Here is a 23,378-nt window from a genome sequence, read left to right as displayed (position 1 = left end):
AGTTTACAGGTGCTTTACAGGCGCTATTTTAGAGCTAAAACGCCTGTAAAGCGCCTTCAGTGTGAAAAGGGTCTAAAGCCTCGTACACACGATCGGACTTCACTACTGCAGCCACATATGTTTTTTCAATCCCATTTATTATTTATATGTGTTTTGTTAATTATGCCGCTTTCCATGCATATGTCTGGCGACTGGATGAGTGCAAATGTAAACCGGCACTGCGGCTGCACACGCATCCGCAATTTCTAACAATCCAGGCCAGTGCTATAAATAACGTGACGTTCAGTGACCAGGTACATAATCACGAAACGTACGTCGAGGTGGTACCTGGTCACATTTACCCAACGCCATTTCCGAGTGTCTGGTTGTCTGCAGAGGTCGGTGGAACGCACGCCGTCCACAGAGGTGGACGTGGCACAGCTCCAGCCATCCAGCCTTCACATGTGTGACATGCCAGCAGCCCCAGTGCCGGGTAGGCACTTTTTAATGTAAGGAGCCATTTGGCTTTTGTTTTTTATCTTGATGTTTTAAATAAACTGTATTATGCTATGGGAGCTTTTTGATTGCCTTTGCATATCCTGCCTTGCACTTGGAAGAAGAAGCTCTCCTGTACATCTTTGAGCTCCATCTATAAGCGAGCAGGCATTATCCTGCCAAAGCATTTTATGACTTTCTTTTTAATTAAAGAAGTCAGATATATCTGGTAAGCAGTTATTCCATCTGCTCACGTTGGGTATATGTTTAATGGTGAAGGACTATCCACTATCAAGCCTAAGAACCCAAGATCACCTTGCAATAATTTATTTTATCTGGCAAATCACATTTATTTGGGATTTTTCACGTGTTATTTGTATAATGGGATTGTTTTGAATAATTTATGTATTCACCACAATTTGTTTTTAAGTCCAAGACTCACATTCTAGGGATTTTGGTAATAGTATTTTGACATATAGACATTTTTTTATCACCTAGCAGGTTGGGACTGTGATTACCGTATATTATTTGTGTATTCACCACAATCTTTATTTTTAAGACTCACATTTTAAGGAATTTAGTTATAGTATTTTGTGTGTGACATAGTTTTTTTATCCACAATTTTTCACCTGGCATTCTTTGTAGAGGTGAATCATTACTAGCGCCCCCTCTCTTTTTATTATTGTGAGACAGTAGTACAAGTTCTGTGGATGGTGGAGAGGGCATAAAGCGCAACTTTTCTCAGTAACAGCAGTGGTTGTTAACCTTTACAGCACTGGAAAACAGCTTAAGATCATATCTGGCGGCTCTGAAGGAGACACAACAGGGAGGATTTGTAGATGAAGCAGTGGCCTGCAGGTAATGAAATATATTTTTATATATATAAAATATATTTATGCCATTGCACGTAACTAACATTATTGGTGCAGAACCACCCCCCCCCCAAAAAAGTAAGTGTTACAAAAACCAGGACCCTGCATTCACTATATCTGGTCTCCCACAGTACACAGAACATGATAATGCAATTATTTTAGTAAATATACACTGCTAAATACCTTTTCTCATCAGCAGTATATAGCAGTCTTGTGACTTCTATCAGTATCCACCCGAACACTGGTTTTCATTCTCCTCTGACTGTCCTATGAGACTGCATGACCCCTGACTTTCTGTCTGGACAGTGCTGATTGGACATGGGCTGATAACATGCACCCTACCAAAAAAAAAAAAAAGACTCTCTTGCAATACACACCAAACTGAGCATGTGCAGAGTGTCTCCTAGGGCTCTGTTCTAGCATCAGATGGATTTGGGACAGTAAAAGAAGGGGAAGATCAGAGAAGACAGGATCAAACAGTCTTTTTACACAATGTGGGGGATTAACCCCTTAGGTTCAACAGTGAGTGTAACAAGCATGCTTTACTGCATATACAGGCTGATTTTACTATTGTGGGTTTAATAACACTTAAACGTCAGCTTTAAAGCCAGAAGGTCATCGTAACAGCCAATCAACTTGCATTTGCTGCAGGGTGGATTTAATTTAAATCACTAGTAAAAAGGCTTGATTTAAATCAACATTTTTAAAGAGCAGTTGTCATCTCTGTCCTGCAGCGGCTCCTCCTCTGACCCCCTGTAGTGGCACAAGGTGAGGGACGTGGCGGCAGCAGGAGAGTGGATGCCCGCTAACAGGCGCTGCCATAATGGATCTGAAATGACAGGTGCTCTTTAAATGTAAGGACTCGTTCTTGCTGGTAGTTAGAATCTTTAGCCACTTCAATACTGGGCACTTATACACCTTCCTGCCCAGACCAATTTTCAGCTTTCAGTGCTGTCACAGTTTGAATGACAATTGCGCGATCATACTACACTGTACCCAAACTAAATTTTTATCATTTTGTTCCTACAAATAGAGCTTTCTTTTGGTGGTATTTGATCACTTCTGCGGTTTTTATTTTTTGCGAAACAAATAAAAAAAGACAGAAAATTTTGAAAAAAATAAAAGTTTTGCTTTTGTTTCTGTTTAAAAATTTTGTAAATAAGTAAGTTTTCTCTTTCACTGATGGGCACTGATAAGGTGGCACTGACAGGTACTGATAAGGCGGCAGTGATGAGGTGGCACCAATGAGCGGGCACTGACGATGGGCACTGAAATGCGGCACTGATGGGCACTGGTAGGCGGCACTGATGGGTGGCACTGATATGCAGCACTGATGGGCATTGATAGGCGGCACTGATGGGCACTCATGGGTGGCACTGATGGGCACTGATAGGCGACACTGGGCACTGAAAGGCTGCAAAGATGGGTTCTTATGGGTGGCACTGATGGGCACTGATAGGTGGCACTACTGGGCACTGATGGGCACTGATACGTGGCACTGATGGGCACTGATACACGGCACTGATACGCGGCACTGATAGGCATCCCTGGTGGCACTGGCAGTGGTAGGCATTGGAGTGGGCACTGATTGGCAGCTGCCTGGGCATTGATTGCCAACTTCCTTTGCACTGATGAGTATTTCCCTGGGGGTCTAGGGGGCATACCTGGTGGTCCAGTGTAGCTGATTTCCCTGGTGGTCCTAGGCGGCTTCCCTGGTGGTCCTGGGTAGGATCCGAGGGGGGGCTGTGCTGATAAACAATCAGCACAGACCCCCCCTGTCAGGAGAGCAGCCGATCGTCTCTCCTCTGACAGACACGAGTGAGGAAAAGCCGATCACCGGCTCTTCCTAGTTACATCGTGATCAGCCGTGATTGGACACGACTGATCACGTGGTAAAGAGTCTCCGTCAGAGACTCTTTACCTAGATCGATGTTGCCGGGTGTCAGACTGACACCCCGCAACAACGATCGCCGTGATGCGCGCCCATGACGCCCAGTCAGGATATTGAAACCACTTTGCCGCCGTCATTCTGCTATATGGCGGGCGGCAAGTGGTTAATATTTGCAAACAAAATGAAGGTTTTCTATTTAGAATAATAAGCTGTCAGGTTAGTAACACAGCGATATCAGAACCGATTTTAGTTTAATAGATTGATCACACATAGTTAGAGAACTACTCAAATTCTTCTATTTAATTAAAACAATAACATTATATTACATATTCTTGTATTTGCTTAAACATCAATGTTTAGTAACTTAAATGCCTAAACAAAATGTATTTGAAAAACAAACAAACAGAAGAACTTAAACTGAATAGATCAGCTGGGTTCACATAAAAAAAAAACTTCAAACAGGGTTCTTTCATCACAGCACGTCTTCTCATGATGTTGTTTCATGTGGGCCACCAGGCCTTGCATCTCTTTGTTGCATTGCTTAGATTTTTCACGCATACCTGCTTTACCCATAGGTAGAGGAACTTCATTAAAATATTCCCAAACTGGGTGTCTTTTTTACAGCCTGTTGCCATTTTACTCCTCAAGGGAGGAATAAAGGAGGCACTTCTAAGCTATATGCAGAAAGATCACAAGGTTTATAAGCTGTTTAGAAGGTTTCACTTTCATTTTTACTGCTTGCCCTTCCTCCTCCCACTTAGAACCTGGTACAGATGCATTTATCTTAAAAAAATCATACAGTTTGTAGTGTACATAGATTTGCAAAACAATGGGATAAAGGAATATTCCTTAACCTGTTTTATCCCATGGTTACTGTGAAATTGCATGAATACATCAATGCAGTGTATGTTATCTCAGTTTGCAGAGCTTGAATTCATTGAATGAGTTTACCAAAAATTTAAATATTGCAGTATATACAGCCTTTTGCTACATAACTAAGCTCCATTTCATGCTGAATAAACTAAATTATTAATGTATCTTAAATAGAAAACTGCCTTTAGATAGATTTTTACTCCAAAAGCATTTTATATAATAAATTTAATAAAAATCAAAAAAATCAAATTTTTTTTGATTTTTTTTTTTTAAAAATCATCGATTTTTATCCACAATGATTTGCCGACTGAAATCAACAATGCTAACCTCCATATTTCTCTCAGGAAAAGTTTCTAGTCTTTCCATCCATATGTTGATATTGCACTTTTAGATATAGAGGCTACATTGGATTATAGCAGGAGGACTGAAACTCTATTGCCTCATTCTCACGAGGCGGATCCGCTTTCATGGAGTCCGCCTCGGTCCGCCGGCTCAGCGGGAGGTCTCTCCGCTGATCTCCGCTGAGCCGACGCATGACAGGTCCCTCTCTGCTCACTGAGCGGGGAGGGGCTTGTTAAGCGCAGCTGGTTTCTATGGAGAGATCGGACGAAAACGGACAGCATGTCCGTTTTCATCAGATCTCACCCGATCCGATCCGCCAGCGATGGATCTGAACGTAGAGGCATCCGTCTGCTTTTAGCGGATCGGACGGGGTCGGATGTCAGCGGACATGTCACCGCTGACATCCGTCGCTCCATAGACTAGCATGGAGCGCCCGTTCGGGTCCGCCGTCAAAACTGACAGGTGGATCTGAACGGTCCGATCGTGTGAAAGGGGCCTATGGCAGTTAAAGACAATGGCAGGTAATCTAAGTACATTTTCTAGGAAATGTATCCTTTCACAATCCATGTAAGTAAAAAAAAAAAAAAAAGAATCCTCTCTTTTCGGCATGTGTACTGTGCAAGAAATGGGCAATAAGTGCTCTGATCCTGTATCGCCAAAATAAGTTCACTCTGGGTTTGTGTCATATGGATATTTCTATAAAAAGGGAAAATAAGCATAAATGTTTCACTTCTCCATGGTTGGGCTTTGAAGAGGCGATTAGCATGATGTGTGGTCTGTTTCTGTGCTATGGCATGTTCTGTTTGGGTAACCAATTTGCATGAATGCTGAAAGCATTTTTTCCCCAATTACTTCTTCAGCCTGCAATTGTTACTTTCTGATACATTTTGGCATTGATATGCCATTGGGGACATTACGCTCCATTGACTTTGTTTTTTCACTGTATTTCCAGAGTACTAGCCATAAAGTTCAGCACAAGTGCAGTTATTGATATATAGGTGGGGGAGCATATTGCACATATATTGTATTTAATGTCACAAGGGAACTGAACTATTCTTTGGGACATGTCTGCCTGTTTCTGCTGGGAACCAGTACAATTATTACTTTTTTTTTTTTTTCTTTTTAATTTCTGGAATCCTTTCTCAGTAGAGCAGTTGCAAGACCTCTAAATTATTCTCTGGTCTAGCTTTGCTGATCATAGGCCAACTGCCGACGAAGATTTAAATGATCGAAAAGCTTGCTTTTTTGTTTTGTTTAAAACAGGTCAGATGCCCAGGAATGCAGTCAAATTATAATGGTCTCCAAGTGCCGGAAGATGTAAAGGGAGAGAGAGAGGAGAGAAAAATGAGCCCTGAGCTTTGAAAGAGGGCTGGGAAAATGGAGATTTAGGCAGGCCCCGAGGCCAGGTTAGAGATTCCTACATGTATTAACAGCTAGGTGTGATGTTTATATACACGAGGCTAATCGTTTCTTGCGTGGCCTCTCCTTTTAAAACAATAACTAATGGGCTTGGAGCCAGTCTTACCCAAGGATCTACCATTTTCTCACTTTTTTTTCCCACGTCAGATTCTTCATATTGTAATAATTTATTACAATGATATGTTAACTGATTCTTTGTTTTATTATGTATGTGATTGGATCTACAACTGGCTGGGTTATTGTTTGGTTGTAATATAGATCTAGCATTCTCAAATGTATTAATTAGTGTACATTGAACCACACAGCTGTTACTGTTGGATGAAAAATGTAAGAAGACCTATTATTGATGAAAAAAATTAAAACAGCAGTATGCAGCGGGCCTGTATACGAAAGACATGGGTTTTGTGCACTGCACAGCATGGTTAGTGATCGCTACTATGCCATCTAATAGATCTGTGCTTGGAGGACCCTTCTTGTTACTTTCCTACTAACATAAACCTTTATGCTCAGTGGACCTGATCTGTTAAGGTTTTAGGGAGCTCATATCCTACCTGCACATTTTACATCTTCACCAATGTCCTCTACCGGCTTTACAATTTGCGGTGTGTGTTTTTACTTTTTTGTAACTGGGAATTAGTGGCTTTGGTTCTCATTAGAACTGTACACAATTGCTTGATCTGCTTGAGAATTAAGAAGCATAAGAGGTATGAAGGACCCTGGCTATGAGGAAATATAGAGGTTGAGAAGCTAGAGGTTTTGGCAAAGTTGGGAGTTTGTAGTCACTTGCAGTGGCTTAATGTGCAAGCATACTACCTACATTTGTGAGTAGTTTTATTTTATCATTTTTTAATAAATTCATTTTGGATAATGCACTAGGCCAGTGTGTCCTCTGTTTTTATTTTCTATTATGAGGAAATATTGCCCGAACTAAATTTATTCTCCCTCGAGAAAGGACAATTAAGAGGAAATATAATTAACTTGTAAAAAGACATAATTTGTCAATATAATGATCTTGATACAAAGTTTTTCACTTGAAGGCTAACTCCAGCTTCAGCAACATGTTACACCTGTATTGAAGAAGTAATATGTAACATGTTGGTAAGCAACCTCCACCCCTCTGAGCACCTCCCCATGTGACAGCTGGTGCCTGCTCCTGACCACCCCTGTACTTCACCCTGGTGACCCCTGGCCTCTGCCCTGCTGACCCATGGCCTTTGCCTTGTTGATCCCAGTCCCCTGGCTTACTGATCCCTCTCCACTGCCCTGCTGATTCCCAGTCCTCTGCCCAGCTAATGCCCAGTCATTTACTTTGCTGATGCCCCGTCCTCTGTCCTGCTGATGCCTACATACTACTGACCTCAGTACACTACTCTACATACTACGGCCTGCCCTCTGGACACTGCTCTACATACTACTGACTAGGGCTGGGAAAAAAATCGATTTAAATCTTGAATCGAGTTGAGAGGTCAAATCGATTCAAAATTTAAGCAAATCGATTTTTTTTATTTATTTATTTTTTTGTTACCGCACCGGTCTCGAGGCGCTGCGGGCATGAGTCTTTAGGCGAGGCCGCGGCTTCGGCCTAGTTCACGGCTGCGGCCGGACGCCGCGAAATAGGCCGAAGCCGCGGCCTCGCCTAAAAGCTCATGCCCGCAGTGCCTCTGGACCGGCGCGGTGAAAAAAAAAAACTCGATTCGAATCGTGAATCGAGTTTTTTTTAAGAGAATCGAAGATTTTTTTTTTTTAAAGAAAATCTCCCAGCCCTACTACTGACCCCCCTGTACCCTGTCCTACCTACTACTGCCCTCTTTACACTGCTATACATACTACTGACCTCTGTGTGCTCCCCTACATGCTACTGACCTCTGTACACTGCCCTACATACTGCTGACCTCTGTGTGCTCCCCTACATGCTACTGACCTCTGTGTGCTCCCCTACATGCTACTGACCTCTGTGTGCTCCCCTACATGCTACTGACCTCTGTACACTGCCCTACATGCTACTGACCTCTGTGTGCTCCCCTACATGCTACTGACCTCTGTACACTGCCCTACATGCTACTGACCTCTGTACACTGCTCTACATACTATTGACCTCTGTACACTGCTCTACATACTATTGACCTCTGTACACTGCCCTACATACTATTGACCTCTGTACACTGCCCTACATACTATTTATCTATGTACACTGCCCTACATACTATTTATCTATGTACACTGCCCTACATGCTATTGACCTCTGTACACTGCCCTACATGCTACTGACCTGTGTACACTGCCCTACATGCTACTGACCTGTGTACACTGCCCTACATGCTACTGACCTGTGTACACTGCCCTACATGCTACTGACCTCTGTACACTGCTCTAAATGCTACTGACCTCTGTGCACTGCCCTACATACTATTGACCTCTGTGCACTGCCCTACATGCTACAGACCTCTGTACACTGCCCTACATACTACTGACCTCTGTACACTGCTCTACATACTACTGACCTCTGTACACTGCCTTACATGCTACTAACCTATATACACTGCCCTACATACTACTGACCTCTGTACACTGCTCTACATAGCACTGACCTCTGTACACTGCTCTACATACTACTGACCTCTGCACACTGCCCTACATATTACTGACCCCTGTACCCCGCTTTACACAATTCTGTCCTCTGTACACTGACCTACATACTACTGACCTTTGTACACTGCTCCACATACCACTTTCCTCTCTATACTGCTGTACATACTACTGACTGTGACCCTGTACTGACGGCCCAAAACTAGCCTGCCCAGCACCCTGCAGGGCACTGTGGCAGGCTAGACAGGAGAGAGCCTGATGTGCTAGCCTGCCCAGTGTATACTGCTCTGTCCTGCTCCTGCTGTCACTCCGCAGCAGCAGGACAGAGCACTGTGGCAAACTAAGGGGGGGGGAGTGCTACGCCAATGAGCTAGCCTGCAAGCATGCATTTTGGGGGGTGACACCATGTTTTACTGCACCAGGTGATGCCACTGAGCCCCAGCCAGGAGGACTGCATGGAGGATGACTGATCACTGAGAGGGTAGGAAAGGCTGAGTCTACATAGGAAACACTTTAAACCCTACATTATATAGTGATATCCTCCTAGTTCTATCCATGTATTACACTGAGCCATGGTACATATACGGACACTATGTATACATGTATAGATGTCTTATTGTTATATATATATACCTATGTTATGTACTACTGGTTTGTATGAGTTTTATCACATAATGAGGAACAATCATGGGGCAAAAATACTCCACTGTATGCTACAACTTACATATAACTTTTATAGTCCCTACATGTAATAATGACTGCCCTGCATTATATTATTCAATCATCACCCTGTCACATGATGTTACCCATTTTATTGCCTTCCCTGAGACCCCCCATTATACTCTGACACCCTTGTGTCCTTATTTCACTTACTGTACACACTCACACCCCTCTGACTGCTTTCATAGTCCCATAGGATGTAAGGGCCTTTTGGTGGGCGTGAATTTTTTTTTTTTTTTTGGGGTGGGGGCAGCATTTTATTCTTGGACCCAGGCAGCACAATGTCTTGGGCCAGCCCTGCATAGAATGCATTCAGATAAAAAAAAACCTTCTGACTTTACAACTCCTTTAAGTAATGACAGCGCTAATGCCAAATGAATTGCCCTATAGCAAAATTTTAAAAATCACTCTGGTCCATAAGGGGTACGAAATCTGAAGTGGTTAATAGTTATTATAAATACCACTGTAAGTTGTTTGTCTACAGCAGAGTTTCTCAACCAGGGTTCCATGGAACCCTAGAATTCCTCCAGAGGTTGCTAGGGGTTCCTGGAGCAATTTCTGCCTCTCAGATAAGTTCCTACTGACACCATTAATCTTCTTAGCTATCTGTAAGGGGGTAATTCTTCCCAATGACCTCAAGTGTAATGCCGCGTACACACAATCGGACTTTACGGCATACTTGGTCCGGCGTACCGGATTTCGTCGAACAATTCGATCGTGTGTGGGCTTCAGCGGACTTTGTTTTCTCAAAAGTTTGACGGACTTAGATTTGAAACATGTTTCAAATCTATCCGACGGACTCGAGTCCGGTTGAAAAGTCCGCTCGTCTGTATGCTAGTCCGACTGACGCTAGGGCAGCTATTGGCTACTGGCTATGAACTTCCTTGTTTTAGTCCGGTTGTACGTCATCACGTACGAATCCGTCGGACTTTGGTTGATCGTGTGTAGGCAAGTCCGTTCATTCGTAAAGTCCGTCGAAAAGTCCGCCGGGCAAAGTATGCTGTAAAGTCCGGCCGTGTGTACGTAGCATAAGGAGCATTTTTCCAACTGACCATCACATAATGTATAATGAGTTGTAGATATAGTCATTTTTAGCAGGGGTTCCCTGAGACCAGAATGTTATTTCAAGGGTTCCTCTGTCTTAAAAAGGTTAAGAGAGAGGCTGGTCTAGAGGGTTTAGAGCTCTAGAGCTCTTTTGGAGCTAATTGGGCCATGCTCTAAAAATGTTTTTTTTTCCTTTTTTCTGGATCAACTGTGAGTTTAGGTTTCTGTGCATGCTGGTTTTTAATTTAATTATTTTATCTTTTGGTTGAATCTAATGGCTTTTTTTTTAACCTGATCAACTATGTACGAACAACACATTTGTTTTAATTAATTTCTACTGAAACTAAAACCTGCAAGGAATGTTTTACTCTTGCTCCCTTAGTATTTACCTCAGGTGTGCGTAGTTTACAATAACACGTGTGCAGTTATTGCAAATTATGTGCATAAATTTCATGTTTTAAATGGAATGATGCAAGTGTCCCTGTAAATCTCAAAACTTGCTTCCTTTGCTTCTAGTACCAATAACAGATCCTGCTTTCCTTATTTACGTGAAAAAGCCCAGAGCTAATAAGTACCATTTAAAATAATAATAATAATATGTGACGAGATTTGGAGAGCATGCTTAATAATATGTAAATAACACAGCCAAAAATAGAGAATTTTTTAACTTATTGCAGAATCCCATCAGTACAAACTATACACTTCTGTAGTGATCAATAGATTATTTATTGTGGATGTTCATGCACAATATTGCCATTGTACAATCAGTCACTTATGCCGCGTACACACGGTCGGACTTTTCGTCTACAAAAGTCCGACAGCCTGTCCGACAGACTTCCGGCGGACTTTCGGCGGACTTGCAGCAGACTTTCTAACGAACGGACTTGCCTACACACGACCACACAAAAGTCCGACGGATTCGTACGTGATGACGTACACCGGACTAAAATAAGGAAGTTCATAGCCAGTAGCCAATAGCTGCCCTAGCATGGGTTTTTGTCCGTCGGACTAGCACACAGACGAGCGGATTTCGGGTCCGTCGTAGTTACGACGTAAAGATTTGAAGCATGTTTCAAATCTAAAGTCCGTCGGATTTGAGGCTGAAAAAGTCTGCTGAAAGTCCGGAGAAGCCCACACACGAACGGATTACCAGCCAGCTTTAGTCCGTCGGCGTCCGTTGGACTTTTGTAGACGAAAAGTCCGACCGTGTGTACGCGGCATTAGTGATTATGTTATTATCTAGCGATCATTGAGCTTTTGCCAATGATCCTGAGAAGACACATGATTTTATTTACTTAATTGTAATTGACAACAATCGCCTAGTTAACTTGGACATTTTAAGCCGGGTACATACTGGCTGAATGTCGGGAGACCTCGGCCGGTTAAAGAAAACGCCCGACACTCAGTCAGTTTGTCTGTGTGACGGTCTGTTCGACAGAAGCTGGCCATTCAGCCAGCTTCAGTTGGACATGCATGCTGGAAAACCAGCAGCCGACCGACTCCCAATCAGCACTCTCAGCCAATGGCAGAGAGTGCTGATCGGAGTGTTCTCCTCAATGGGGAGATTGTTGCGCGCTAATGTCCGATCATTGGTACAGCGTATCTGACCGGACCTGACAATTTTTTTTTTTTCGTTCAACCCGCTGGGCTTTTAGTGTGTACCAGACTTTAGTATGGATGTGGGTAGTAATTTAAATTAAGTAATTTAAATTAAAGTTCTAGTACAAATGGTACAATCCTTTTAGGTGCTCACATGTAAAAGAAATTCCATGATGCTAGTGAAATGAAAATAAAAGTGCACAAAATAATGAAGCTTACAGTTTGTATGTCCATAGTCTAGCTGTCATTGGTTTACCACATTATTTTTCAATTACTCCAGTTTTCTGACGGGCCTTTTTTTCAAGTAATGAACCCCTGTATAAGAAGGTACCAGTGCAAAAATACTAGTTATAACTGTTGACTTCCATGCAGTAATGAATGTATGAACCTATAAAGTAAGACAGGGCAAAGTATAATTGTATGTAGAGCTAATAGAACTTGAATATTTTAATCTCTAATTTAAGTTGGCACTCTTGCTGTTGGGATTGGTGTACTGGGGAAGGGGGGTAGGTATGAATAAGTCATATTTAGCATTCAGATATATTCTAGATTTAAAATATTGTTTACTTGTGATTTGTAAAGCACCTTAATATTTTTTTCTATAATTTGAGAATTAATACAGCTTTTTGTCTGCAGGATTACTGGAATACCTGTGAAGGAAAGAGTACGCATTTCTCAAAACTGGAAATATGGGCATTGCCAGTGCCATACAATGCTGAAATGGAAACGCAAGCAAGTGTTTTTACTTTATTTTTTTTATTTTAATATTTAAAGCCATATTTAATAAAGTGTTCTTAAGGGCAGAAGGGCAGAAACCCATAGCAACCAGTCAAAATGTATTGTTCCTAACTCATAGCAGTACAAAATGGTTTCTAATTGGTTGTTGTCACTTTAGTTACTGCACTTAAAATAAGAGCTCATTATTGAGTAAGAATTTTTCATTCTCTTTGGAACGTTTGGATAATTACCAATTATTACAGGTTAGTTTAACTTTATATTTGTTATGTTTTGTAAAAGAATCAGAACTAAAACATAACTACAGCCAAACACTTTTAATCTTGTTTTTTGATAGAGTGGGCGTTAGCCTCTTTCAGTTTTTTTATTTTATTATTGTCTTTGTCTCCTTTGTGGAAATGTTCTCTGTCTTCCTGTCTGGACAGCAAGTGATGGGAAATCTTTCCAAAGGGAACACATTTTCAGTGCAATGAGGAAGGGTTAGAACTTGACAGCTGCATCCCCCTACAATCATCACAGGGAAAGGAAGTGAAGGAAAAAGTGAAGTTTTTACTAGTTACGGACTACCCACCACAGTTGTAACGAGGCAGGTTAGCCCCCCTGCGTGAATCGCCATCATTGTACATCGGGCGCGTACACTGAGATTAGTGGGCGCGTCCACCCATTCACGAACAGGGAGCCAACCACCGGGTCCGGCAGACTCGATGTCCACCGGCCACCTGCGATCGCTCCAGAGACAGGCAGAATGGGGATCTGTCAGTGTAAAGATTGTCTGTTCCTAGTAATTAGGAACAGCAATCTCTCTCCTCCTCCAGTCAGCCCAGCCCACATACAGTTAGCAACACCTCCCAGGGAACACACAGTTAAGCCCTTGATCGTCCCCTAGTGTTAACCCCTTCCCTGCCAGTGACATTTATACAGTAATCAGTGGCTATTTTTATCTCTGATCATTGTATAAATGTCAATGGTCCCAAAAAAGTGTCAAAAGTGTCCGATCCATCCGCCGCAATGTCGCAGTCCTGCAAAAAATCGCTGATCACCGCCATTACTAGTAAAAAAAAAATATATAAATATATATATATATATATATATATATATATATATATATATATATATATATATATATATATATATATATATATATATAATAAAAATCCCATAAATCTATTCCCTATTTTGTAGACGCTATAACATTTGTGCAAACCAATCTATATACGCTTATTGCGATTTTTTTTTTACCAAAAATATGTAGAATACATATTGGCCTAAACTGATGAAGAATTTTGGATATTTATTATAGCAAAAAGTAAAGAATATTGTTTTTTCTCCAAAATTGTCTGTCTTTTTTTGTTTATAGTGCAAAAAATAAAAACCGTGGAGGTGATCAAATACCACCAAAAGAATCGCCGTATCGCAAAAAATGGCCTGGTCATTAAGGGGGAAAATCTTCTGGTCCTTAAGTGGTTAACCACTTGCTGACCGCCGCATGTACATATACGTTGGCAGAATGGCACGGACATGCAAATGGGCGTACAGGTACGTCCCTTTAAATTTTGCCGCCGCGTGGTCGACCCTGACGCGAGCTCCGTGAGTGTGATCACGGGTCCCGCAGACTCGATGTCCGCGGGGATATCTGCGATCGTCTCATGGAGAGGAAGAATGGGGAAATGCTGATGTAAACAAGCATTTCCCCATTCTGCCTAGTGACACTGACACTGATCACAGGTCCCTGCCCATCCCCCCCCCACAGTTAGAACACATCATTAGGACACACTTAACCCCTGCAGCGCCCCCTCCTGGTTAACCCCTTCACTGCCAGTCACATTTACACAGTAATCAATGCATTTTTAATCGCACTGATCGCTGTATAAACGTGAATGGTCCCAAAATAGCGCCAAAAGTGTCAGATCTGTCCGCCATAATGTCGCAATCACGATAAAAATCGCTGATCGCCGCCATTGCTAGTAAAAAAAAATTATTAATAAAAATGCCATAAAACTATCCCCTATTTTGTAGACACTATAACTATTGCGCAAACCCATCAATAGACGCTTATTGCAATTTTTTTTTACCAAAAATATGTAGAACAATACGTATCGGCCTAAACTGAGGAAAAAAAATGTTTTTTGTATATATATTTTGGGGATATTTATTATAGCAAAAAGTTAAAAGTAATACGTTTTTTTTCAAAATTGTTGCTATTTTTTTGTTTATAGCGCAAAAATAAAAACCGCAGAGGTGATCAAATACCACCAAAAGAAACCTCTTTTTGTGGGGAAAAAAGGACGTCAAACTAGTTTGGGAGCCACGTTGCATGACCGTGCAATTGTCAGTTAAATGCGACGCAGTACCGAATCGCAAAAAGTGCTCTGGTCTGGCCAGCCAAATGGTCCGGGGCTTAAGTGGTTAAGCATACTAGCACATTATGACAGACTTACCTGAAAACGAAGCCCTCCAGCAGCACACTGTCACCACTGAAAGTGCTTCCATCTTCACCTGGTCTTCTTTCCGGGTTTGCAGGCTTCGGCTATACGATTGGCCGAGTCAGGGATGACGTCGCACAGGTATGCCATTCCTTCAGAGCGCATGCGTCGGTGATATCACCGGCTGCATCTAAAGTAAATATCTCCTAAACGGTGCACGTTTAGGAGATATTTACAGTACCTATAGGTAAGCCCTATTATAGGCTTACCTATAGGTAAAAATCATATATGGGAGTTTATTCCCACTTTAAGAAATGTAAAATTTTTACAATTTAAAAAACTTTGCTAGAGTTACGTTTTAATGCACAGATTTATGTGCCTAGCAAGTTTTTTCTCTCTGATGGTACAGTAATATCAACAAGATCTAGTATATTGTGAAACTGTGATTTTTTAAAATATAAATAAAGGATTTTATTCCTAGTCACGTTACCTTTACAGACCTTACATCTGGTGCATGCTTGGCCTGCAAGACCTGTTATTTATCAGGAGGCCTGATCCATACCTCCCAACTTTCTGAGATGGGAATGAGGGACAACTATTAGCAAAAGTATGTAGGCACGGGACCCCCCCCCCATTGCCATGCCCCCATAAAGGTGAATTATACAAAGGAATTATTGGTTAAACCCATAACTGCTTTTTTTTTAACCACTACTATACCCTTATATTGGCTTTTGAAATGTGCTGTGTACAAATGCAGAAATTTAGAAATTGAATGATAGGTTTAGCACTGTTTTTGATAGATAAATATTGCATTTTATATAGCACTATATCGATTAGACCAAAATGAGGGACAAAAGAGGAGGAAGAAGGGACAGAGGGACCTGTTTCAAATGAGGGACAGTCCTTCGAAATCATCCAGGCCGCCAGGGGGCCGCATATTTGCGTGCGCTCAGTTCCAAGGGGTTAAAGAAACACAGGGGCTGCCATTGCTGCCCTCTTGAAGATGCTAGCTGTCACACTCACCCACTTCCAATAATTTCAGAGCCAATGACCTAAAACAAGTTTGCAGATCAGGAGAGTGGGACAAATCCCTTTTGTCTCCATTTGTTTAGGTTGTTTTTTTTTAGAGTAGAACTAAGGACAAAACTTTTTTTTTTTCATATTTTATAAAATAAGGGAGGGTTAATGACCCCTGTCAGGTTTTTTTTTTCCATCTGTGTCCTATTGGGAAAATTTACTTTCACTTCCTGTCCGATAACCAATAACCAAAACAGGGAGAGGGAGGAAATTCTTTCAAAGTGGTATTGCCAGAACTAGTGTCCTCATCGGAAGATTTCCCATCTTTTTACTGGTCTGGGAACAACCCAAAATTTGGATTTTCTATTTACTTTCATCTCACTTGGGCACAGACAGCAATAAAACCTGACCGGTGTTCTAACTAGTGACGGCTAGTGGTCAATATTTTGGGGGGGCGCCAAACAGGCCTGGCCCCTCACTCGCACTCATACCCCCTCCCCCGCCGCTCTCGATCCACTCCTGCGCGGCTCTGGATCCGCTCGCAACACCACCACCCCATCCCGCCTAAGCCCCCCCCCCCCCGGGAACTGCAGCTCTGTGAATCCTTGGCCACTTGCTAGTTCCAGGGAAGGGAAGTTGGCACTGTAAGGGCTCGCTTACACGTGGGTCAATACCCGCTGTTTATGAATTTTTAAAGCCTCATAGCCCCAGTTCAACACCTGCCATGAATATTACAATGGCACCACACAGTGATGTTCACATAGGAGCTGTAGCGTTGTTTTGTGTTTTGTCATGTTAAAATAAAGCAACGTGTTGTTTTCATGGGGCATTGGTGCTTGTCAGCCGTCTCAGTTGATTTCAGTGGTAATGCACTGTAACCGCTCCTTAACAGCACCTATTGCATTTATGGCGTGTTAGTGAAGCATTTATAACGTGTTAATTTGGCCTTGGGGAGAGGCAGTGTATCCCAGAATGCACTAGGAAATAATAAAGAACTAGGACAGAGCAGCTCCAACCACTTCCTCTTTGTACAGAGCAACCATGTGGTAACACCATTTGCTTCTGTGTGCGGGCAGAAACATAAAGCCAGCCAGCAATACTGACCGTGCCAAGCAGGAGCAAAAACATTAAGCATTATTGCCAGTGGCAAAGCTTTTTGTGTCAGCAAAATTGAGCTGGACCAAGCCAAGTGTCAAATAGAGTAAAGTATACAAATCCATCCAGAATGTCTGCTATCACACCGCAACCTAACCACAACTTAAAGTAGATAATTTCCTCCACATCACTTCCCCTTTAAGCACTTCCCACTAGATAAACAACACTTTCATAAACATTTATCAAGCATTCTTGAAGCTTTTTCAGCGCTTCATAAATAGAACAAAAACACATCATAAACATATCATAAATGCTATAGGTGTGTGTTAAACACATGTGAACGAGCCCTAACTGAAGTCGCTAACCAAGGACTAGGGGATTCCAGCTGCCCATCTCTGACATCACTCATGTTCCTACATAAAATTTGAATGAGCTCGACTTTGGGTCCTTTCCCTGTTCCTGGGGGTGATCCCAATTTTGTGAAGTGCTGCCGAACCCAGTGTGACAATTTCAGTGACCCTTAGAAAATCTGAATCCATTGCCCTGTTTGTTCTTATGTTTGATCACTCATGTTCCTGGCAGCAGCTCTGTTGGAGGTGGGTTAAACTATCAGAGCTGTTTGTAGGATGACAGCATATGTTACTGCTATGTGAGTACAATTACATGATATGTTAAAGTGGAGGGCCACCCTAAAAAAAAAAAAAAAATGCATCAAAATGTTCCTAAAAATCTGGAGAAAAAAAAATGAAAAAAAATTTTTTTTTAACTTACCAGAAATGGCTGTTGCTAGGCAGATCGTCCTAATCTGCCACTTCCTACACCGCGGTAATCTTCAGTCTTCTTATCCTTGCGTAGTCTTCTGGGGAATGGGGCGCCCTGTGTTCTGGGAACTGTGTGTGTCCCACAACACAGCGTGCCCCATTCACAAAGCACTGCACGAATCGCGCTTGCGCAGTAGGAAATGGGCAGTGAAGCCACAAGGCTCCACTGCCTGTTTCCCTTAGTTCGAATGGCGGCTCTGGGACCCGAAAGCTGAGGGACAGGTCGGCCTCGGGCGGCCGATATCGCGGGCACCAGGGACAGGTAAGTGTGCTTATTAAAAGTCAGCAGCTACAGTGTTTGTAACTGCTGACTTTTAATTTTTATTTTTTTCAGCTGGCCCACCGCTTTAAGCCTTATGCCCTGTACACACGGTTGGACTTTGTTCGGACATTCCGACAACAAAATCCTAGGATTTTTTCCGATGGATGTTGGCTCAAACTTGTCTTGCATACACACGGTCACACAAAGTTGTCGGAAAATCCGATCGTTCTAAACGCGATGATGTAAAACACGTACGTCGGGACTATAAACGGGGTAGTGGCCAATAGCTTTCATCTCTTTATTTATTCTGAGCATGCGTGGCACTTTGTCCGTCGTATTTGTGTACACACGATCGGAAATTCCGACAACGGATTTTGTTGTCGGAAAATTTTATAGCCTGCTCTCAAACTTTGTGTGTCGGAAAATCCAATGGAAAATGTGTGATGGAGACTACACACGGTCGGAATTTCCGACAACAAGGTCCTATCACACATTTTCCGTCGGAAAATCCGACCATGTGTACGAGGCATTACAGTGGGGAAAATAATTATCTGATCCCCTGCAGATTTTGTAAGTTTGCCCACTTACAAAGAAATGATAAGCCTACAATTGTTATCATAGGTGTATTTTAAATGATAGAAACAGAATGTCAACCAAAAATCCAGAAAAAAACACGATACAAATGTTATAAATTGAGTTGCAGTTCAGTGAGTAAAATAAGTATTTGATCCCCTACCAACCAACAATAACTCTGGCTCCCACAGACTGGCTACATTATGTGCTCATGTGGTACAGAGATTAGTCCTGTCAATTTAAGAAGGTGCTCCTAACGACAACTCGTTATTTGTATAAAAGACACCTGTCCACAGAATCTCCTTCTTCCATTCAAACCTCACCATCATGGGCAAGACTAAAGAGCTGTCAAAGGACATCAGGGACAAGATTGTAGACATGCACAATGCTGGAATGGGCTACAAGACCATCAGCAAGAAACTTGGTGAGAAGGAAGCAACTGTTGGAGTGTTCGCAAATGGAAGAAATATAAAATAGCCATCAATCGCCCTTGGTCTGGAGCTTCATGCAAGATTTAGCCGCATGAGGTAAGGATGATCATGAGAAAAGTGAGGGAGCAGCTCAGAACTACTTGAGAGAAGCTTGTGAATGATCAAGGCAGTTGGGACTACAGTCACCAAACAAACCATTGGTAACACAATACGCCAACATGGATTGAAATCCTGCAGCCGCCCACAAGATTACCCTCCTCAAGAAGGCACATGTACAGGCCTGTCTGAAGTTTGCCAATAAACATCTTAATGATTCAGAGAAGGATTGGGAGAAAGTGCTGTGGTCAGATGAGACCAAAATTGAGCTCTTTGGCATTAGCTCGACTTGCCGTGTTTGGAGGAAGAAAAATGCTGATTATGACCCCAAGAACACCATCCCTACAGTCAAGCATGGAGGTGGAAAAGATTATGCTTTGGAGCCTTTTATGCCAAAGGTACAGGCTGACTTTGCTGCATTGAGAGGCCAGTATACAGGGCCATGTATTGTAAAATCTTGGGTGAGAACCTTCTTCCCTCAGAACACTGAAGGTGGGTTGTGGATGGGTCTTCCAGCATTACAATGACCCAAAACATACCGCCAAGGCAACAGAGGAGTGGCTCAAGAAGAAGCACATTAAGGTCATGGAGTGGCCTAGCCAGTCTCCAGACCTTGATCCTATAGAAAATTTATGGAGGGAGCTGAAACTTCAAGTTGCCAGGAAACCTTAAGGATTTAGAGAAGATCTGTAAAGAAGAATGGACCCTCCTGAAATGTGCAAACCTGGTAACCAACTACAAGAAACATTTTACCTCTGTGCTTGCCAGCAAGGATTTTTCTACCAAGGACTAACTAAGTCATGTTTTTCTTGGGGATCAAATACTTATTTTACTCACTGAACTGCAACTCAATTTATAACATTTGTATCGTGTTTTTTCTGGATTTTTGGTTGATATTCTGTCTCTGTTATTATAAGTGTATTTCAAATGATAATTAAAGACCCTTCATTTCTTTGTAACTGGGCAAACTTACAAAATCTGCAGGGAATTAAATAATTATTTTTCTCACTGTATATGTATAGGGTGGTGACAAGGTCAGTTTAAAGGGCTTTACTGTTTTTTTATAGAAATTACCTTGAAGTGATGTCTCTCCATCTAACAATCATCTACATGGTAAAAATAAATGATGTGTCATATCCCATGTGTAACTGTGAGAATTATAACCAGATTTTTTTTGTAAGCTACAGTATGTGATAAAGTGAGACAGTTATTGCTTAACTATTAATTTTCTCTCAGCAAATATTTGCTTACTCCTTTGATATACAGCTAAATTATACCATTTATATGATCTGACCTCCACTGAAAATAACAGGGGCTTTTGTACTTTACCCCTTTAAACTACTTACAGGTGCTGAGGAGGTGGGGGCTTCATTAGGATGTATAATACCATCAGGGAAATAAAGAAAACACTAAAGTATAAGGCGGCACTTATTACAAGCTATTCTTTCATTTATCGTTTCTAAAGATATATGATGCAGTGTTAAGATATATGATCCAATTAAGAGCACTGAAAAAGAAGGTTCAGAGAGCAGGCCTCTTTGTAGCTGCCATTCTGCAGCACACTCGCTAAGATAAATAGATCAGAGCAGGATCTCTTGTCCCATAAAACATCTTCTGCTTTTGCCACTGATGCTTGATAATCATATGTTTGTGATGACAGAGTTCGCCGGGAAATGACTCCACTGTCATTGAGAATCATTACGCTTTGCTTTGACTGTATAAATACTTGCAGGATGAGCAATGCCTTACTTCTGCCATGCTGGGGACGTTACAGTAACTTGTTCCTTGCTCTCAGGCAGAAACATTTTATTGAATAATCTTTAAGAAAAGAGAATTAGATTTGAAATGCGTATAAACACTCAAAGAGAATGTTGGCAAGTGATTAAAAGCAACACTTAAAAAAAAAAAAAAAAAGAATAAAAACGTTATACTCACCGCTCATTTGTGGTCCTGTGTTGTGTATGTGTTTGTAAAGCTTGAGGTCCCTGTTGCCCTGAGAAGATTGTTGCACCAACCACACCATTTTTACTAGATCAACCAATGGTGGCTCCACTATTTGGCCAAAATGTTGTAGACACCCCTTCACATTATTGATTTGAAGTGTTTCTAGTGATAGGTACTGCTAATGCTGCAGCATTCAAAAATATTTTAGCTAACGGTGTGCTTTTCCTTGTGGCAATAGTTTGGGGAAGGCCCTTCTCTATTCCAGAATGACTGTGTCCCTGACCCTACTGAACACCTGTAGGATGAACTGGAACACCTATTATAAGCCAGGCCTTGCTCTTGACTTAATAGTAATGGATTTCCACAGACTTACTCCAAAATCTTTTAGAATTCCTTTCCAGAAGAATTAAAGTTATTATATTTGCAACAAGATGATACAGCTCCATATTGATGCTTATGGTTTAGGAATAGAATGCCCAAGAAGTTCAAATACTGTAGTCATGATGTCAATAATATTTTGTCCATATAGTGTATGTCTCTATCAACCAGCAAACAACCCCAGCTGATAATTCGGATGAATTTTAGATGCTTCAGGTGGGCTTATTTAAAATTTGCTTATTCACTATTATGACAGGTACACTTTGAGTCCATGGCACATGCATTAAATGTTTAATGCATTAAATGTTTAAAATCACAAACTGATCATCTTATATTTATGACTAGCTTTTTTTTCTTTTTTGTTTTGGGTGAAAGGGACCGCTTTTGAAACTTTTTAACATAAAATAGCTCAGCTTCGCATTTCGACCCTTACTGTTTTCATCATTCTTTTGTTGACTCATAGAAGTATTTTGGATATGTAAAGAATGACTCTAATCGTGTGTTAGAATGACAAATTTGACGTTTCTATATGTATATAACATAATTTTATGGTCTTCCTGCATACATTTTATGTACTTAATTAGAGAAGTAGGCACACAAAGTCCTGGTGCACTACTGTGTTCAGCTGTTCTCTCACTCCTTCCTATATCATTCTTTTTTCCCTTAGCTGGTGGACGCAAATGTCACAGCTTGCTTGACTATTCTTCCTTGTTTTACAATTTTTTTTTTTTTTTTATGAATTAAGGTTTTTTTCTTTAATAAATTCATGTGCTAGGGTACCTCTTATGCCCCGTACACATAGTCGGATTTTCCGACAGAAAATGTGTGATAGGACCTTGTTGTTGGAAATTCCGACCGTGTGTAGGCTCCATCACACATTTTCCATCGGATTTTCCGACACACAAAGTTTGAGAGCAGGCTATAAAATTTTCCGACAACAAAATCCGTTGTCGGAATTTCCAATCGTGTGTACACAAATCCAACGCACAAAGTGCCACGCATGCTCAGAATAAATAAAGAGATGAAAACTATTGGCTACTGCCTCGTTTATAGTGCCGACGTACGTGTTTTACGTCACCGCATTCAGAATGATCGGATTTTTTGACAACTTTGTGTGACCGTGTGTATGCAAAACAAATTTGAGCCAACATCCGTCGGAAAGAATCCATGGATTTTGTTGGAATGTCCGATCAATGTCCGACCGTGTGTACGGGGCATAAGACTGAGAGATGCCATGAATCTATTCATATCTAGTTAAGCAGAGCTCCTCTTCTGTAGTCCCAAGATATGAGCAAACTCACCTAGGTTAGAGTACTGACAAAAAAACTATCCCCCCCCCCCCCACCCCCCAAAAACCTTCAACTCAGTTACAGGCTGGAGGAAGAGAGGGAATCAGCAGTGCTTCACTTTGAGTGATATTCCACTTTAATGCATGTCTAAACCCAAGTCTTAAATATATTGCAGCTTTTTAGGCCTAATGCCGCGTACATACGACCAGACTTTCCGTCAGAAAAGGTCAGACGGAATCAATCCATCGGACATTCCGATCGTGTGTGAGCTTCATTGGACTTTTTCTTTCGAAAAATTCTGACGGACCTAGAAATAGAACATGTTTCAAATCTTTCTGACGGAATTAGTCCCTATCGGGAAAACCACTCGTCTGTATGCTGTTCCGACGGACCAAAAACGACGCATGCTCTGAAGCAAGTACGAGACGGCAACTATTGGCTACTGGCTATTAAACTTCCTTTCTCTAGTCCCGTCATACGTGTTGTACGCCACC

The 23,378-nt window shown here is 41.7% G+C and overlaps 1 protein-coding gene across 1 annotated transcript in view; it reads left to right on the top strand.

The window, feature by feature from the left end:
* The window catches only part of FBXW4 (F-box and WD repeat domain containing 4), a 334,157-nt gene that overhangs the window by 50,012 nt on the left and 260,767 nt on the right, over nt 1–23,378 (top strand). The window contains exon 2 of the mRNA XM_073596185.1: nt 12,457–12,552. Coding sequence (XP_073452286.1) covers nt 12,457–12,552 — 96 coding nt within the window. The remainder of the gene's footprint in view (nt 1–12,456; nt 12,553–23,378) is intronic.

The sequence above is a fragment of the Aquarana catesbeiana genome, linkage group LG08 (assembly GCF_042186555.1).
Source record: "Aquarana catesbeiana isolate 2022-GZ linkage group LG08, ASM4218655v1, whole genome shotgun sequence".
Lineage (NCBI taxonomy): Eukaryota > Metazoa > Chordata > Amphibia > Anura > Ranidae > Aquarana > Aquarana catesbeiana.
The sequence above is the reverse complement of the archived record's forward strand: the minus strand, read 5'-3'. Positions and strand labels throughout refer to the sequence as shown.